The sequence below is a fragment of the Rhinolophus sinicus genome, chromosome 3, assembly GCF_057876585.1.
Source record: "Rhinolophus sinicus isolate RSI-liver-muscle chromosome 3, RSI-T2T, whole genome shotgun sequence".
Taxonomy (NCBI): Eukaryota; Metazoa; Chordata; class Mammalia; order Chiroptera; family Rhinolophidae; genus Rhinolophus; species Rhinolophus sinicus.
The window spans coordinates 30,452,310-30,469,439 of NC_142503.1; the positions used below are offsets into that span (position 1 = coordinate 30,452,310).

At 33.7% G+C, this 17,130-nt stretch overlaps 1 protein-coding gene across 1 annotated transcript in view; it reads right to left on the bottom strand.

Moving 5' to 3' along the window:
- Positions 1-17,130, bottom strand: part of HCN1 (hyperpolarization activated cyclic nucleotide gated potassium channel 1) — a 345,552-nt gene that overhangs the window by 298,907 nt on the left and 29,515 nt on the right. Inside the window, exon 2 of the mRNA XM_019736249.3 lies at positions 4,296-4,719. Within this exon, the coding sequence (XP_019591808.3) occupies positions 4,296-4,719 (424 nt within the window). The remainder of the gene's footprint in view (positions 1-4,295; positions 4,720-17,130) is intronic.

Below are 17,130 nucleotides of genomic sequence, written 5' to 3' on the forward strand. Positions count from 1 at the left end.
CCCAAGGGGAGTACTTCGAAGGTGACTGTGGTGATATTCAGCAATGAGTATGTAGCACTTTATCTAGGATGGGTTTGCAAACCTAATTGTTAGAACTCGTATAATTATAGGTAGACAATTTGTCGTAAGAGTTAGTTTCTAATCTAAACCCATTAGAACATTAAAATTAACCAAAGACAGAAGCTGCATTCTGCATTAGCTCTCTGTAGAATAAATTTCCTTATTAATGCTCTGTTGTTAAAAAATAACGTTTATAAATCTGTCTCTAAGCCAACATAAAAATCAAATATTGATTGCTAGAAGAGCATTGCAATGTTCTGGACATATTATTCATCTGAAATGCTATAGACATACACGAGGATCAGAACGACAAGCCCTGTTTCTTGCCACAAAAATGGATTTAGGTAAACGTGATAGGTCTAAAATCTATACAAGGCAGATTGAGGGATAGTAATTGAGGAATAAAAGATAAAATATTATAGGTATATATTCCAAAGCCATAGTTATTATACAAGAGTCAAGGGTTTCCCACACCTTTTTACATTGCCTACAACACTGATTCCTATAAATAGATAACAGAGTAGCATTTCTATTTTCAATTACTATTTCCTAAACCTAATAATTTCAAAGATCATCCCCTTTGATAAAATGACTGGACTCAGCAGCATTCAAGGTTCGTAGGACTCTTCACCAGAACGAACTGAGTAATCTGCCATGTACTAAGCTCTTAATCTTCCCTTTATCTCCTCAGTGGCTGGTGATGATCAAAAATTGTTAATATTCCATTTAACTTCCAAGGATTTTCTCACCATATGTCCATTTTAGGAGGATGAAAGAGAATCGGATCCCCCCATGATAGGTTACAAAATAGCACCGGCTTGGGTCACCACTGACTTTACTTGAAGTACACGATAACAACAATCTTGAATTAATAGAATGATTTTTAAAGAAACAAAATATAAGAATGGGAAAGCGTCCCCTCAGTTTTCTGGAGATTACAGGAAAAGGAATTCCCCGGCCTGATTTACCTAAATAATTGCCCCAGCTTTTCACCTCACCTGGCAATATATATACATAAAGTTTCAGAATAGTATCAAAGAGCTCTATTTTTGTATCTTAAAGCCATTGATCTTCCAACTGCCTCGTGAAAACTCCTTAACACCATGTGTTCCATAAATTAGTTGGCCAAATCAGCTCTTTCTTTCTATATTAGCCACAACATTCAACTTTAGTAACGATAGTAACATAAGGGCTAAATTTTAAAGTTTCTGTATTTCATTCACAATATTTCTCTAACTTATCTGGCTTAGGCACTTGTTGTTTTTCTTTTTCTTTTTTTTTTTTTTCAGTTGAACTAATTCAGACCAGAAAAAAAAAAAAAATGTATCATTGAAGATGAAAGCAGTTCCCTATAGACAGCAGCTGCTTTCCTTGGAAATGATTCATCTAGAACAGTAGCCGCTTCCAGACTTCACACATTACTTCCCCAAATGTGCTGAATTTAGCATTAGCCAGCTTGGTACTAAAACACTCAGAACTCGAAGACGTGTGGGTGAACGTGCACCTTCCTGTTCACTCTTATTCTAAATGCTCACAGAGCAAGTTCTTCTGACGTGTTTGTTGTAGTTCTAAACACATCCTGTGCCATCTATAAAAATCAGGTAGCAATTTGCCGGTTTGGAACCATTCGTGTTCCTTTGTGATTTTGGTTTGAATCATGTAGGTGATGAAATAATGAATCTGTATTAAATTCTGGATTATTACTGTTTCTCCCCTTTTTAACAGTATTACTCACAGACATTTAATATCCATGATATATGTGATGTTAGATGGGGGGTTCATATCAAGAAAACATTCTTCACTTAAATGAGCTTATGGTTCATATATTATCAAGGTCATTTATTTATAAGAAAGATCTTGCCAATTCACAACTCTGGTCTGGGTGTGTTTGGTTACCGAATGTCTGTAAGTGCATTATTAAATTGCATTTTACAGTAATGGTGGCAGTGAGTGGGGCTCTTGAATTATATTATACCATCTTTCAAACACCATCATGTTACACAGAACTAGGTGCCTGTGACCGCTACCAGGAATCAGAGGACATCAGTTTTAAAGAGCGTCCTCTTCTATGTCTGCATGGTCTGCCATTTTATCTGATAGGATGCCATCTGTTCATCCTGCTGCCATTCTCTAGGGTAATTAGGTTAAAACTACAAGACATTAAAATAGTCGCATTGCTCACTGTATTTTTAATTGACTGGGTATTTTCATTTCACAGGCTATTCATTAAAATTATTTTGTGTGACCACGTTTTAAGAGGCAAATATTCAACCCCTACGATGCACGGACCACAGTCTTAGATAAGGAACGTTTCCGACAATTTTTAATCAGTATATAAAAGAATTGAATATTAAGGTATTTATCATTAAAAGAGTCTGTTATAGTGAGAAGCTATATAGTTTTGTTTTTAAGAGCGTTGCCTTGCGAGTCAAATTGCCACAGTTAGAATTCCAGCTCTACCTATTACTAACTCTTTACCTGGGCAAGTTACCACATTTATTAGGAAGAGTCACAGAACTACTCCAAGGGAAGAATCAGATACATTACTTGATACATAATAATCCTTTAATAAACTTTAGCTATTATTATCAATAATCATCTTGGTTTGATATTGGTCTCAAATTGGTATAACAAAGTTTGAGAACCAAACATTTATTACATTTTAGATGGAATGTACTATATTAGACACATTACAAGACGAATCCAATTTCTCAAATGTGCTTCATTTGATTTTAAACATAATCCATATCCATGTTTTCAGAGTGATCCATTTTTAAAGCTTTTCAGCAGTGTCTTATTATTGTATATCAGTTCCTGAAAGCCTGTGAACCAAAATGTCGCTGACAAGGACACACAAAACACTGCTAAGCCTTAAAGACAGCAGAGCTAATGTTCACATAAGTTCCATTTTATGACTTCTTTAAACCTAAATTCCAAAACATAATTCATCCTAAAAATGCTAAACATAACTTCTGTAATGTATAAAATGACAATTCTTCCATAGCAAATATGTTGTTTTCTTTTGTGCAAGTTTAGGGACTCTCAACGACTTTCAATCTTCATTTTTATGCAGACAATAAAATTCATGTTATAATTAATTTAAAAATAAGTGGTAGACTCAGAAGGAAACAAAAGTCAAAAAGGGTAATATGCAGACTCTGGAGTCAGGACCATAAGCTCCTTTACTTGGTGATGACACGTTTAACTCCAATCTTTGGAAACTCCAGCTGGCTGAGACCTTTCAGTTCCCCCCAAACTGCCTAAGAACAACAGATGCCCTATTCAGCAAAATATTGGCCAGATTCGCCATATGTATTCACTGTACTATTTGTGTTGTCTATGTAATCATTTCTCTCCTGGTTATGCTGTTTCTCAATATTAGAAAATGAATTAATAGGGAGAAACGATCATAAATAATTATATGTAAAGCACAACAGAGAGCAAAATTAGTATGCTAAAATTGGTTTTATATATATAAGTTAGAAACACTCAAAAAAAATCTGTTTTCTTCAAACACAAATTCTCTGAAAAACAATATTCCAGATTATCTCATACAGCTAATGCTACAAACTAGACTAGCAAATAGACCTTATACATCTTTATCAATGATGGCACTTGATGTATTCATACTACTGTGTTTCCCCGAAAATAAGACCTAGCCAGACAATCAGCTCTAATGCATCTTTTGGAGCAAAAATTAATAAAGACCCGGTCTTATTTTACTATAATATAAGACCCAGTCTTACATAATATGAGATCAGGTATAATGTAATGTAATGTAATATAATATAGTATCGGGTATAATATAATATCAGGTCTTATATTATTTTTTGCACCAAAAGACAAATTAGAGCGGATTGTCTGGCTAGGTCTTATTTTCGGGAAAACACAGTAGGTAAAAATCAACCGCCCATGATGGAGGAGGGCTTGCATCAGTTAGGGTAAACATTTTTTGATTAAAATGGATTTGTTAGGGATAAAAAAAAACTGAAATGATGTAAAACAACTGTTTTACAATCACTAACTTTTTCAATTGATTTAAATCTAGTATTTGATCATATTTATCAAAAATACAAATATATCGTATGTACATTACAAAAAAAAATTTGTTTAATTCAAGGTTTCTCCTTGCGTTTCATAAAACTCATTATACATAACACACTTGTTCATTTTAAAAATTATAGTTAACAGTATTAAGACATAATGTCTTAAAAAATGTAAAAGATATGACTTACCTCTTCCCACTGGTGTATGTATCTAATTAACCTTGAAAGTCGTAATAAACGCAAGAGACTGAGAATTTTTGTAAACCTCACGATGCGAAGTGCCCTGGCTGTCTTGTAAACTTCTGAGTCCATTCCTTTTTCTACAATGAGAAAGATATAATCCACTGGGATTGATGAGATGAAGTCAACCACAAACCAGCTTTTTAAATAATTCATCTTGATCACTTTAGGGTCCAGGATGATTTCAGAACTGTCTTCATTGACAGTCCCAGTCCTGAAATTCATGATCAGGTCCAAAAGGAAAACTGTATCTGATGCCACATTGAAGATAATCCATGGTGTTGTTGTTTGTTCTGTAAAGAATGTGATTCCCACTGGTATGATGACCAAATTTCCAACCATCATTATAAGCATTATTAAATCCCAATAAAACCTACAACAAATTAAAAAAATATATATCAGATTTTAAGATACAGACAATAACCAGACAATTTGCTCCCTCCTCCATAAAAAATATTACTGATTTATGGTTAAATAAAAGAGCAAAAGAACAAAGTGTTAGTTTTATAAATAAGGTAACTTCTTCAATGGCTACAAATTTAAATTTAAGTAAAATTAATATAGCCCTAAAGCAAGGTATTGTGATTATAGGATTTTAAAAAATGATCCATTTGCATTCTTTCAAAGTCTGTTGACTCTGCACTTAACAGACTAGGTAATAGACTATTTAGACTTGTGACAGTATATACTTACAAAAATGAAGAAATAAATCAACTAATACAACTCTATGATAATAAAGTAGTCTGGAAACACACAGGTTACTTCATCCTAGTTATGTGTGTCCCCTTTTGGCAGTTCTTTTGCATAAATAACATAAACTTTTAGGACAGAAATGTCTGTTAACCAAGATATTTTTATTTTACATCAATTCTCCTACTTAGACTATTTGGGTTACATTTTGGTAAGGTGAACATTTCCATAAACCTTTCAAGGTTCCTATCATCCCTAATTATGAATGTTTCCTGGTATAAAAGTAGTAATAGAAGAACTACAAAAGGTACTCTCTCCCCTTGTCTCCACCCACCCCCGGAATTATATAAAAGAAAAATGTTTGCAATTTTGAAGATTTCACCAGTCTTTCTGACAAAAGTTATCTATACATTTATGGAGACATATATAAATAGCCATGTCAATGATACATCATGCATTGGCAATTTCAATGAAATCTTTTTTTTTCTCCTCTCTTAATAGAAATATGCAAAATGTGCCATTAAATACACTAAGGAGAGAGAAGCGATGTAGAGGAGATGCAATATTTTAATAGGTATTTCACAAAAAAGTGACATCATTGAACTCTAAAATGAAATTGTGTGTGCCCTGAGGAATTACAATTTTCTGAATACTCCTATCACTCTCTTCTGTGGGCTCCTATCTCTGCCCTTCCCTTCAAGGCTGCCCTCCTCCTGAGTCTCACGCATAGCCCTTTTATCTGCTATTCCAGACATGCTCTTTGGGCAATATTATACACTCATCCATGTCTTTGATGATTAATTCGTAACTGATGACTCCAAAAGCTTTATCTCCAGCCCATTTCTGTTGTTCTTTTTTTTTGTTCTTAACGAGTACAGTATAGGTCTACCTTTTTTTATTTTTTTTTTAACTTTTATTTATTTAAGTGTTTTTTTCCAGGACCAATCAGCTCCCAGTCAAGTAAATGTTTCAATCTAGTTGTGGAGGGCGCAGCTCACAGTGGCCCATGTGGAGATGGAACCAGCAACCTTGTTGTTAAGAGCACTGCACTCTAACCAACTGAGCTAACCAGCTGCCCCCATTCCTGTCTTTAAGCCTCCTAATTCTCATAATCAGCAGCCTACTAAACTTGTCCCCTTGCATATCTCACTCTTGTCAAATAACGGGCCCAGGTTCAAACTCATCATTTTGCCTCCCATATATATTTCTCATATGTTCCCTAAGTCAGGGAATGGAACAATGCTACGCAAGCCAGAAACCTTGGAGATATCCTAGATAACTCCTGGCCCTACATCTACTCTGTCTCATATTCAATCAATCACCAAGACGGTTTGGGGTCTAATACCTAAATTCATCCATTTGCCCTTTACGATTCCCACTGCAGCTCTCTTCAACCAGAAATTCCTACCAGCTGTTTAATTTGGAGACAAGTTACTTAAATTAGCTAATACTAAATTTTCTCATCTGTAAAATGAAGATTGTTATATAACCAAATGTGCAGGGATTTACAGATTAAATGAAATAATATATGCAAATCACAGTTCCTACCGTGTTTCCCTGAAACTAAGACCTCGCTGGATCATCAGCTTTAATGTGTCTTTTGGAGCAAAAATTAAGGTAAGACCCGGTATTATATTATATTATATTATATTATATTATATTATATTATATTAGACCCAGTCTTATATTATAGTATATATATTATATTATATTATATTATATTATATTATATTATATTATATTATATTATATTATACTATACTATACTGGGTCTTAATTTTTGCTCCAAAACACACGTTAGAGCTGATGGTCTGGCTAGGTATTATTTTTGGGGAAACACGGTAGCATATAACAAACTATGGACACAATGCTGGTGGCCTATTTAGTATTCCTTTACCTTTCCTTACTTACCAAAAGAAATCAACTGTTATGAAAAGTACCCAAGAGCCCACTGAAAAATACTTTTACAGAGATCTTTGTATTTCTATCATTTAGAAACTATTTTTAAGGAAAAAATCATATGCTATCTTAGTCAATAGTGATGAAAAGGATAAAGTGCCATCCATTCTTTATTATTGGTTTATCACACGATAGCTTTTTATGACTGTTATTTAATATGGTCTGAAGCCATTAGACATATCAATATCAATATGAATCTTCATTAAACCTTATAATTTCCTTTTAAAGTATTATTGACTCTATCTTACAGACATAAACACAGATCTTGTTATAGACGTTGCATAATAGAAAACTTTAGTTAACATACACATAGATTCATTTCTTACCTAGCCAAGGAAAATACAGTTCTCACTCACACCAGAAGTATGATGTAACTTCTGTTTTTTAAACAATGCAGATGTTCCCTGAAAACAGACCTCATGGGATTCTTTTGCCTACCTGCCCACAAGTTTCTCTGCTTGACTCTTTGTTCTGAAAATTTCTCTTGGACACTTGGGCTCTGCCTTTTCCTTAACTCTCAATTTCTATGTCTTATACATTTTATTCCAGAATTGCTTTTGTAATCTATTCCTTCCTTCTATTCCCATTATTCTCTTTCTAGTCCAGCCAGAGTTACCTCTTGCTTAGAATATCTCAGGAGTCTCCTGCCTATGTATCTGATGAATTCTACATACCAGTCCCAGAGCAACCTATCTAACATGTAACTTGCCCAGTCGAAAACCATCAATAACTCTCTCCGTTAAGTAAAAACAAGTCCCTTCTTTAATGCTTTACAGCAAGCTCCTCAGATCTCAAGCAAGAGAATACTTGCTCTTACCTCACCATGCACACCTAGGTACACATACAGGAGATACAGTTACTTCCGTTCCACCTGCCCTTTTTCCTATTAGCAGTCCACTTATCCTTCAAGTCCTATCCTAACAATGAGTATCTCAGTTTTTTTTTACAACTCTCAGAACAACATATATTTTCAGTATGCTTCTTATTTTATTTTTGTTTTTGTCACTAATTATCTGTCTTTATTTCCTCCATCATTACTGGATTTAAGTTCATTCAAGTTCAAAACTGTATCTCATCTTCTGTTCAACTCCTGCAGTAATGTAAACAGTATCTAGAATAGCTAATGCTAAAGAGAGAAATTAATTGAATTTTTAATGAAAACATACACTTTAGTGGGGATATTTAAAGAAATCCTTTATAATAAGACAAAGAACCATTAATGCAGTAAATAGTTTCTTAATTTATCTTTTATATAACACCAAATTTGTTCTAATTGAGGATTTTTATGACATAGAATAAATTAAATAGGAAATGAAGAGATTAAGAATATATTCTTAGGTTAGAAAGCCTGCAAATAACACAGTTCTGGATTTGACACCTGGTTTGGCATATTCTTTTCTTCCTGCTCTAGAGAGACAGTATTTGTGAAAGATCTTGACTGGATTTTGAAGGCAGGCTAGGGTTCAAATCCTAGTTTCACCAGTTGTTTGGTTTTGGGCAAGGCATTTAACTGCCATAAACTTCACCTTTCTTCTAGTACTTTTCTCTGCAGGAGGGTTAAACATGCAAAGTGTAGCAGGCAAAGTGCAGCATATAGGAGCTGTTGTATAGAAAGTTTCTCTGTAAAACCAGCAAAGCAGAGAGCACTCATTGGTAAAGATATAGATTTCACAATTACAGCAGAATAATAAGCAAGGTAATCATTTTTACTTTGTTATACTGAAAGTGCATAGACAAAATAAAATCATATTTCAATTAAACTACTATATCACTAATAACTATGATTACTTACTAATAAAATGATTTTCATAGACAAATTACTTTTATGTTAAGAATCGATTTTCTCCCTGTTAAGTTTTTAGAAGGAAAAAAAGTGGCATTATAAAGATTAGTCCATGATATTAAAACATGAAGAATTCAAAATTTAGTCATGCTTCTTTCTACCCACTTGCATCCTTCTAAGGCTTGTGGTAAATAAAGACAAATCCTCCCTTTCCTAACAAGAATTCCCCACTGTCCCTCAGGTTCCCTTGCCCTCTTATGACATCTGTCCTAGTTGAAATAATCTGATATCAGACAACTCTAATCGACAGCCTTAAAGAAATTTAAACAATTTCAGTATTTCACTACTGGAGGTGCTTTCCTTTGAATTCTTCACTCTAAATATTGACTAAAAGGTTCCATTTCCCCCCATCTCTCAGACAAAACAAATATTTGTCATCAAATAGAATGGAGGAAAAGACTTCTGGTTAAACCCCTGAAATGGTAACAGATTTATACGTGGCTACTGTTTTACCTATGGTTGAAGTCAAATGATGTGACAAACCTGTCCCATTACTGACACTTAAGACTCACTCTTTAAAATTACATTTTTAGATATCAATCATAAATTGAGCATACTTGTAGGTTTGTAAGCCAACTTATTTATCAATCTAAATAAATAAATAATGTCTAGTTGGGTTTACTTCTTATAAAACACATAGTCCTTGCAATATAATAAAGTTTCACATATTATTTAAAACGGATTCAATTTTCAGAAGTCCAATTTATAGCCCAGTTATGAGGCACCTATCTCTTGAAAATAACATGATGTGCCTTCTTTTAAATTCTATGTCCTCCTACTAATGGTAGTATTATCACTGACATTCACCCAACCAAGTCTCAGCAGCTAATACCTGACCTTTGATCAGATGAGCTCTGAGACATCCTTCCTCACGTCATAAACCTCACTATTTACATACAGAATATTCACACTAGTGTTGATATTTTGTAGGACCTATGCCTTTCCTAAGCTTTGAAAGGTAGGTAGTTTTCTTGGTCAGGTTTTTTGTTTGATCCAATGCCTTGATATCTCTCAAGGACAAACTCATTGTCTATGGAGAATAGGGAGTGAAGATACCAGGAACTATAGACAAATATAGGCAATTTGAAATAAAAATAAGCTAGCTTTCATAATTCGGTAAAACCTTGCTAAGATTTCAATTGTAGGAAAGTTTAGCCTAGCTTGTGGATAAAACTGGATTAAACCATATTCGAAGACATTTAGATACTTTCCTATAAACAGCAATTTACCCAGTAAGAACATGAGATGGGTAGCGGTATATTATGTTATAGTTAATCTTATTTATTAAAATGAGCTAATTGGATAGCAATTTAATCAATATTAAGGTATTAAGATCTTGCTGGCAAAAGTAAACATGTTTTTCTCTTCCCCCTTCCTCTATAACTGCACTTTTTCATTGTGTTTTAATCTTCCAACTGCCAACACTAATGGGCCATATATTCTTGTTTGTGACATTATACCTTTGACTATTTACTCCTCCTACTGGAAACTCTCCCAAATCTTTGGTTTCTATGATTCTACATTTTTGTAGTTTCCTCACTCATATTTATACATTAGCAGAAACTAATTTTCCTCAACCATTACGTGACTCCTCTTTTTCCACCATTAAAGTAGACACTCTATACGACCATCTCACCTGTTTTCATTCCTCTCTTCACTCTCTTCTTTGGCCTCATCAACCCCCATAGGCTTAACTAATATGTTTAACATAAATGGTTCTCAGATCTATCACTGGTCTTAACCTCGGAGATGGAGTTATGAATTTCCAACAATATCCTGCATAGTTAGTGACCTCTGGATGCCCCAATGGAACAGCCATCTCAACAGGCTGAAATCCAAACCAATTAACCTTACAACCTCAAAATAAGTCTCCTGATATTTTTATTTCTGTTTATTATAGCATAGCTGCCTTTTTTTTTTTTTTTGTCTTGTTTTCCAGCCAGCCACTAAGTTAGGATAAAAATTATCCCTGACTCCATCAGCCCAGTTCTGGTATTTGATCATTTGCCCAGCCTTATATTCCTTCTAATACAATAGCTTTCATATTCAGCTTTTTATATGTGTTCCATTGCCAACATCCTCTATGAAGTCCTTATTATATCATTATTCTGCATACTCATTTTCCTGTTTCTACCTGCCCTAGTAAATTACTTCCTAGTTATATTCACCAGCCTTTCCTATGGCTTGCAAAATGAAATGTAATTTGATAAAGATTACTTAATAAACAATGTCTATAAATACTGCTATTGTGTTTATCCCTAGCCAAATCATATGCCAATCTTCTTTATACCTAAATTGTCTAGCAAACAGTATGCATACTGCCAATTTCCCAATGATCAAATTTCAAACTAATCACATTTATGTTAATGAGGGCTTATTACAAGACTTTAATATATATGATCATTTGTTCTTTTGGCTGCCTTGGAAATTAAACAGGTACAAGCCTTTTTTATTTCTCCTTGATGGTAGAATTATGATGTATACTTTAAAACTATTTTAACTTTCTAGCTTTAGACAACAGGAAGGAAGATGTTATGTTATTCAAGGGTACTTTCATTATATCACTCACATTTACTTCAGATGAAGTCCAGAACTTTCATTCCACTGAATCAAAAAAAAAAAAATCTGTTTACCTCTAATTGTTATGCATTAAATATATTTCCATAAGTTTACAGATTTAATAAAAAAAATAAAAAATGAAACAGAACTCCATGAGGATTAAGTAGGCCTATGCTACAGTATTCTATCTTTATGATGACATAGATTTTTCATAAAAGTAAAACTCCTTAATTTATAAAAGGTAATAAGCCCAGTGGCTTATAAGAAATTTAAAAACTAATTATAAATATACTAAATTCTAGAAGGTGATTTTGTGACTTGTACACTTCAGTTCATTTTTTAAAGATATAGCTTCTACCTTCAGGTAAGCAACACACTGTGTGTTTGGTTTCTTCAACATCAAAAAAGCAAATAACAAAAACAAAAACGCTTGTGAATAAATCTCAGACTTAGTACCAGAGAGATAATTGAAAACAAATGTAAGAACTCAAGAACTGATCTTATGTACGTGTCAAAGACAGCAATTGTTGAAATAATTATTTTGTTGTGTTTTGAGATTACTAACGCAAACGTCACTATTTCACATCCCATATGGTGTTATATAATAACATAAAAGATTAAAAAAGAAATATAAACTTATAGAACATGTTTGAGAATTAAATCATGCCAAAAATGTTGGCGATTTAAAATTGATGTAAAGGTCTTAATTTACATTTCTACCCAATCTCTCTGACCTTTTCTCTCACTAATCCTTAACCTGATCACAGAGCTTTAGACAGGCAAATCGAATTACATCTCCTGCACACATTTTTTTTTTAATTCTTCTGCACAATTGCTCCCTGAAAGTGCTTGGAATGTATTTCACGCCGTTCTCCTCTTCTTTAACATTCCCCATCCTCAAGTGGACAAGCAACTCCTTTAGCACAGTCCCAAGGTCTCTAACTGATAGCCACTGCTCTTTTTCCTCAGGACCATGTGGCACACAGAACTTAGAATATATTAAGCCTAATCCAGGTGCAAGCAGTGGCATCTCCAAAATATCTTTTTGGGTGGATCACAGGGGTGGCAAATTAGCAGTGTGGGAAAGGGATTTAGGAAGATTTGAAGCAAAACTATTTCCATCGCCAGCACACTGTTTTTGTTTAGAGTTTTAATTTTTCATCAATAAAAAGTGTCAATATGTCCTAAAGATACTTATTCATAATTCATACAAGATTGCGAAAAAACATTTAGGTGGACATAATTCTCACAAGACAACCCTAGGTATTTTAGGAAGGGTGGTGACCATGTCTTATTCTCCTATTGCAGTTCAAGAAAACCTACAATAACATGCACACAGAAGCATTCATTGACTGAATGAAGAAATGACCTCCAGACTTGGCCAAGTCCCCCAGTCATAGAGTCCTTAAGTTTCCGACTTTTCCTTCATACACACACACAAAAAGGTTTTGTATTTTAAATGCACATGGACAATTTTTTTAAGGTCTATTTCTCCAACTACTGTGAATGTACTATAGTCAGGGACCACGTCTATTTCTGCTTCTCGTTATGTCCCCATTGTTGAGTACAGTACCTGCTACTAGAGTGAACTCTCTAAATATCTATTAAATAAATAAATGCATGGATACTCAGGGCTTTAAAAAATAAAGGACCTGTATTATGATCTCAGTCTACAAGTATCTGTCACTTGAATATTTTATGAAAATATGGACAAGCGGGAAGATGTTCAGAAAAGATAAGGTGGGGGTGGGGGTGATGATTAAAGAAATGGAACGCCTAACTTGTGAGGAGAGACTTAAAAAGCTGAATACATAAAACTTGTGCAGATTAAAACTGAAAAAAATTCAAGCACATTCCACACATTCTTAAAAGTACAGGGACTTAGTTTAACCAGCATAGTAAGAAGGTGGAGTAGGACCCAAAAAAACCCATACTAGATGGTTGTACAAATGCCAATGGCTTTCAAGAAATGAGCCTCAGAGGGTGTGGTAGGAAACTTAGAGGGATGTTTTCCAAATGTCATGGCACTGGGGTTACCTAATAATTTGTCTTGATGTCAGAGCCCAAGGATTGTTTGGCCTACAACCAGCCCCGAGACCCAAGCTGGTCCTGGTGGGTGGAAAGTGCCATTCTCATACTGCTTTCTACCAAACAGACATTCAAGGGAAAACTATTTTGTATCCATTTTTCATATACGCATACTACTCCTCCTTTGAGTAAAACTTGTCAGACATTAAAAGAAATAAACATATTATTATAGAATAAGAAACTCTTTCACATTGAAAACTATTAGGTTTTCAAAAAAATTCCATGAAAAATAATGAGATGAGACATTGTGTATATTAGTACAATGTCAAACATACTGTGGGCTCTGGAAAATATTGGCAGAGACTGATGCTATTGACAAATTTACATCACATTAAATTATAAAACGTGCACTGGAAGAAAATCATACCTAGGATCAAAATTAAAAGTTCTCCAAGTTATCAACCCAAACATTCTAAGATACTCTGAAGTATAATTTGATGAAATTCTAGAAATAAATACAATACTAGGAAGGTGAAATGACTTTACAGCTCTATTTTGTTACCTTTCAACTTGGTTGTCAAGCTACTATGATGCTATAGGAGTTTGTCCGACAATAGCTATTTCCCAATCTGTATAAAACAAGTGAGTGTTTATACAGTATTTTCACAGTAGTCATTTTCATTGTATTTTCCCAACAGTTCTGTGAGACATACAAAATGTTTTATTAGTTCTATGTTTCCATGAGAAATCTGAAACAAAATAGTATGTGACTTAGCCAACATTACTTAGCTAGTCAGTGGGTGGTATCTAAAACTTGAAGCCACACTTTCTAGTAACTAACCCAGGGACCTTTCCTTTCTAACGTCATGTTTTATTTATTTTGATTTGTAGTTATTTTTACTTTTACACACAAACATTTTTTTATGCCATAGGCATAAGCACAATTTTCCTTATATGCAGAGGAGTGACTTGATGGAAATTAATTAGCATTAATTATCAAAATAGATAGTTACAAATGCAAAATTATATATTTATCTCTGTCTCTACTTCAAATATTTACCACTGAAAATGCATAAACATCCTAGATGGCAGATTCTTCATTTAAACCTAGATGATAATCCACTTGTTAAATTCCAACTGTTATAAGAATTAGCAGACAATCGAGCATTTTTTTGAGTAACAGGACTCTTATTTAATAAACATAATGCTGGCATTTTGTTTAATATTTTCCAACTTAATTGCTTTCCTTTAAAACAATTTTATAGAAAAATAATAGTTATGCATTTAAGCCAAAGTAATGGTCTGCTGTTAACGTATTTTCAGTCTTGTCTTTCTTATTGACCAAAACAAATTTATTGGTGTTAAGGGGGGAAAAAAAGCTACTTAAGAATAATCAGTGTGGCACAGTGGAAAGTAGACTGCATTAGATGCAGAAGGGCTGAACTTCTGATACTTAGTATCATCTAGACCTCATACTCATGAGAAAAATCTCCTCTCTCTGGGTCTCTATCTTTTCCTTGCAGAACATGAGCCTAGAAAAGCTCCAACAATCTTCTCAAATCTAAGAGCTTTATTTTGAGGAGTTATTTGTGTATCGGAGCAAGAAATTGACAGAATGAAGCAATTTTAATAAATTTAATTGAAAACTAATTTGGGGAAGGCAGAGAAGAAGAGACAGTAAAGTACCTTGTACCGTGTTTCCCCGAAAATAAGACCTAGCCAGACCATCAGCTCTAATGCATCTTCTGGAGCAAAAATTAATATAAGACCCAGTATTATATTATATTATATTATATTATATTATATTATATTATATATTATATTATATTATATTATATTATATTATATTATATTATATTATATTATATTATATATTATATCTGGTATTATTCTATTCTATTATACCTGGTCTTATATTATATAAGACCAAGTCTTGTAGTAAAATAAGACCAGGTCTTTATATTAATTTTTGCTCCAAAAGATGTATTAGAGCTGATAGTCCAGCTAGATCTTATTTTCAGGGAAACATGGTAAGAGGGAACTCTAGGTATGATGTAGGGTTATCTAGTTTTGAGGAGAAGGAACTTAAAAGAGTCAAATAAAGCTGCTGTGTTTTATAGCAGAGAAACTAGAAACTGAAAATGTGAAAGTTTTGAGAGTAGATGTGGGGACGATTATAAAGTCATTTTGGAGATAATGGGTTTAAGATGTTTCACATTCACATCAGAGGACAGTTGGAACTGTAATATTCTAGAACTTAGAAGAGATGCCAGGGCTTGGGAAAACAACGTTAGGAGTCTTTGTGTAGATTTGAAAACCGAAACAATGGGAAACATGAGTCCTCCAAGGGAAACATTACAGACAGAAAGGAGGAAAGAGCCAAAGTGATGGTCATGAGCCAAGTCCACTCTTGGGCAACAAGAATATGAACCAGGAAATGAGGCTGAAATTGAAATCTCTGAGAGAAGGAGATAGTGGCTTGGCAAAGTAATAGTTTACCTTTTCTAAAATGAAAACTGAATATTTCATAAGATTCACTTCAAGAAGAAATACATATTTGTGTAAGTCTGTTATTAGGCTAGATTTCAATAACCTAAGCCAAAGAAAGGTAAGTCATCACACAATTCTATTGATCAGTGTGAAATGCTATGCTTGAATAACACACCTAAATCTAGTACTGGTAGTGGCATATTTTTCACTACAATGAAATTACATTTCAATTCAAAAACATTTTTAATGTTTTATATTTTGCAAGACATCATGATAAGTATAAGTAAGGTATATTAAAATGATGAAAATACAAGGTACAACATGATCAATTTGGATGACAATAGAACATAAACAAAGCACTTTAGAAATTCGGGAGAGGGAAACTAGTTGTTAGTTCTGGATACTGGAGGAAGCTGCAGAGAAGTGACGTTTAGCTGATACAGGGAATTTTTTTTTTGAAATCATATACTGTAATAATTCATTGGTATATTTCCAAAATGTTACACAGATATCAAAATAGAACTATCCTATGAAAAGACAAATAACCCAGTTTTAAAAAGGACAATTTTCTGAAGTTCTTTTTTTTAATTTTTATTAAAATTATTGAGGTGACATTGGTTAGTAAAATTATATAGGTTTCAGTCTAATTCTGTAATACATCACACATGTGTTGCATTGTGTGCTCACCACCCAGAGTCATTTTTCCTTCCATCACCATATATTTAACCCCCTTTTCCCTCTTCTACCAACCCCCTCCCTGTTTACCCTCTGGTAACCACTAAACTGTTGTCTGTGTCTATGAGCTTTAGTCCAGGGATTTTGATAAGATGAAGATGATGCTAGGGCTAAAGAGAACATTTCAAATGGGGGAAAAAAATGGATTAGGAAAAGCCCAGAGGAAGTAAAAACAAGAGACTGAAGCTTCAATGTCTGACTTATTCCTGGTAGATAGTAGGTGCTCTAAACATATCCATGTATAGATGAATGATTAAATGAATGGATTAGCATGCAGGCCTTGAAAAAACTCAAATGACTGAATTAGAATGTAGAATACATCAAGGTGAATAGAGATTGTTTAGATTTTCTACCCACCCCAAAGAGTTATCTAGAATTGATGTCTTCGCTGAAAAACTTGTGCTCAAACTGTACAAGCCTGACTTTAAAAAAATAATTCAATTATTAAAAATTATTGATGAGAATATTTGACCTTCAAAT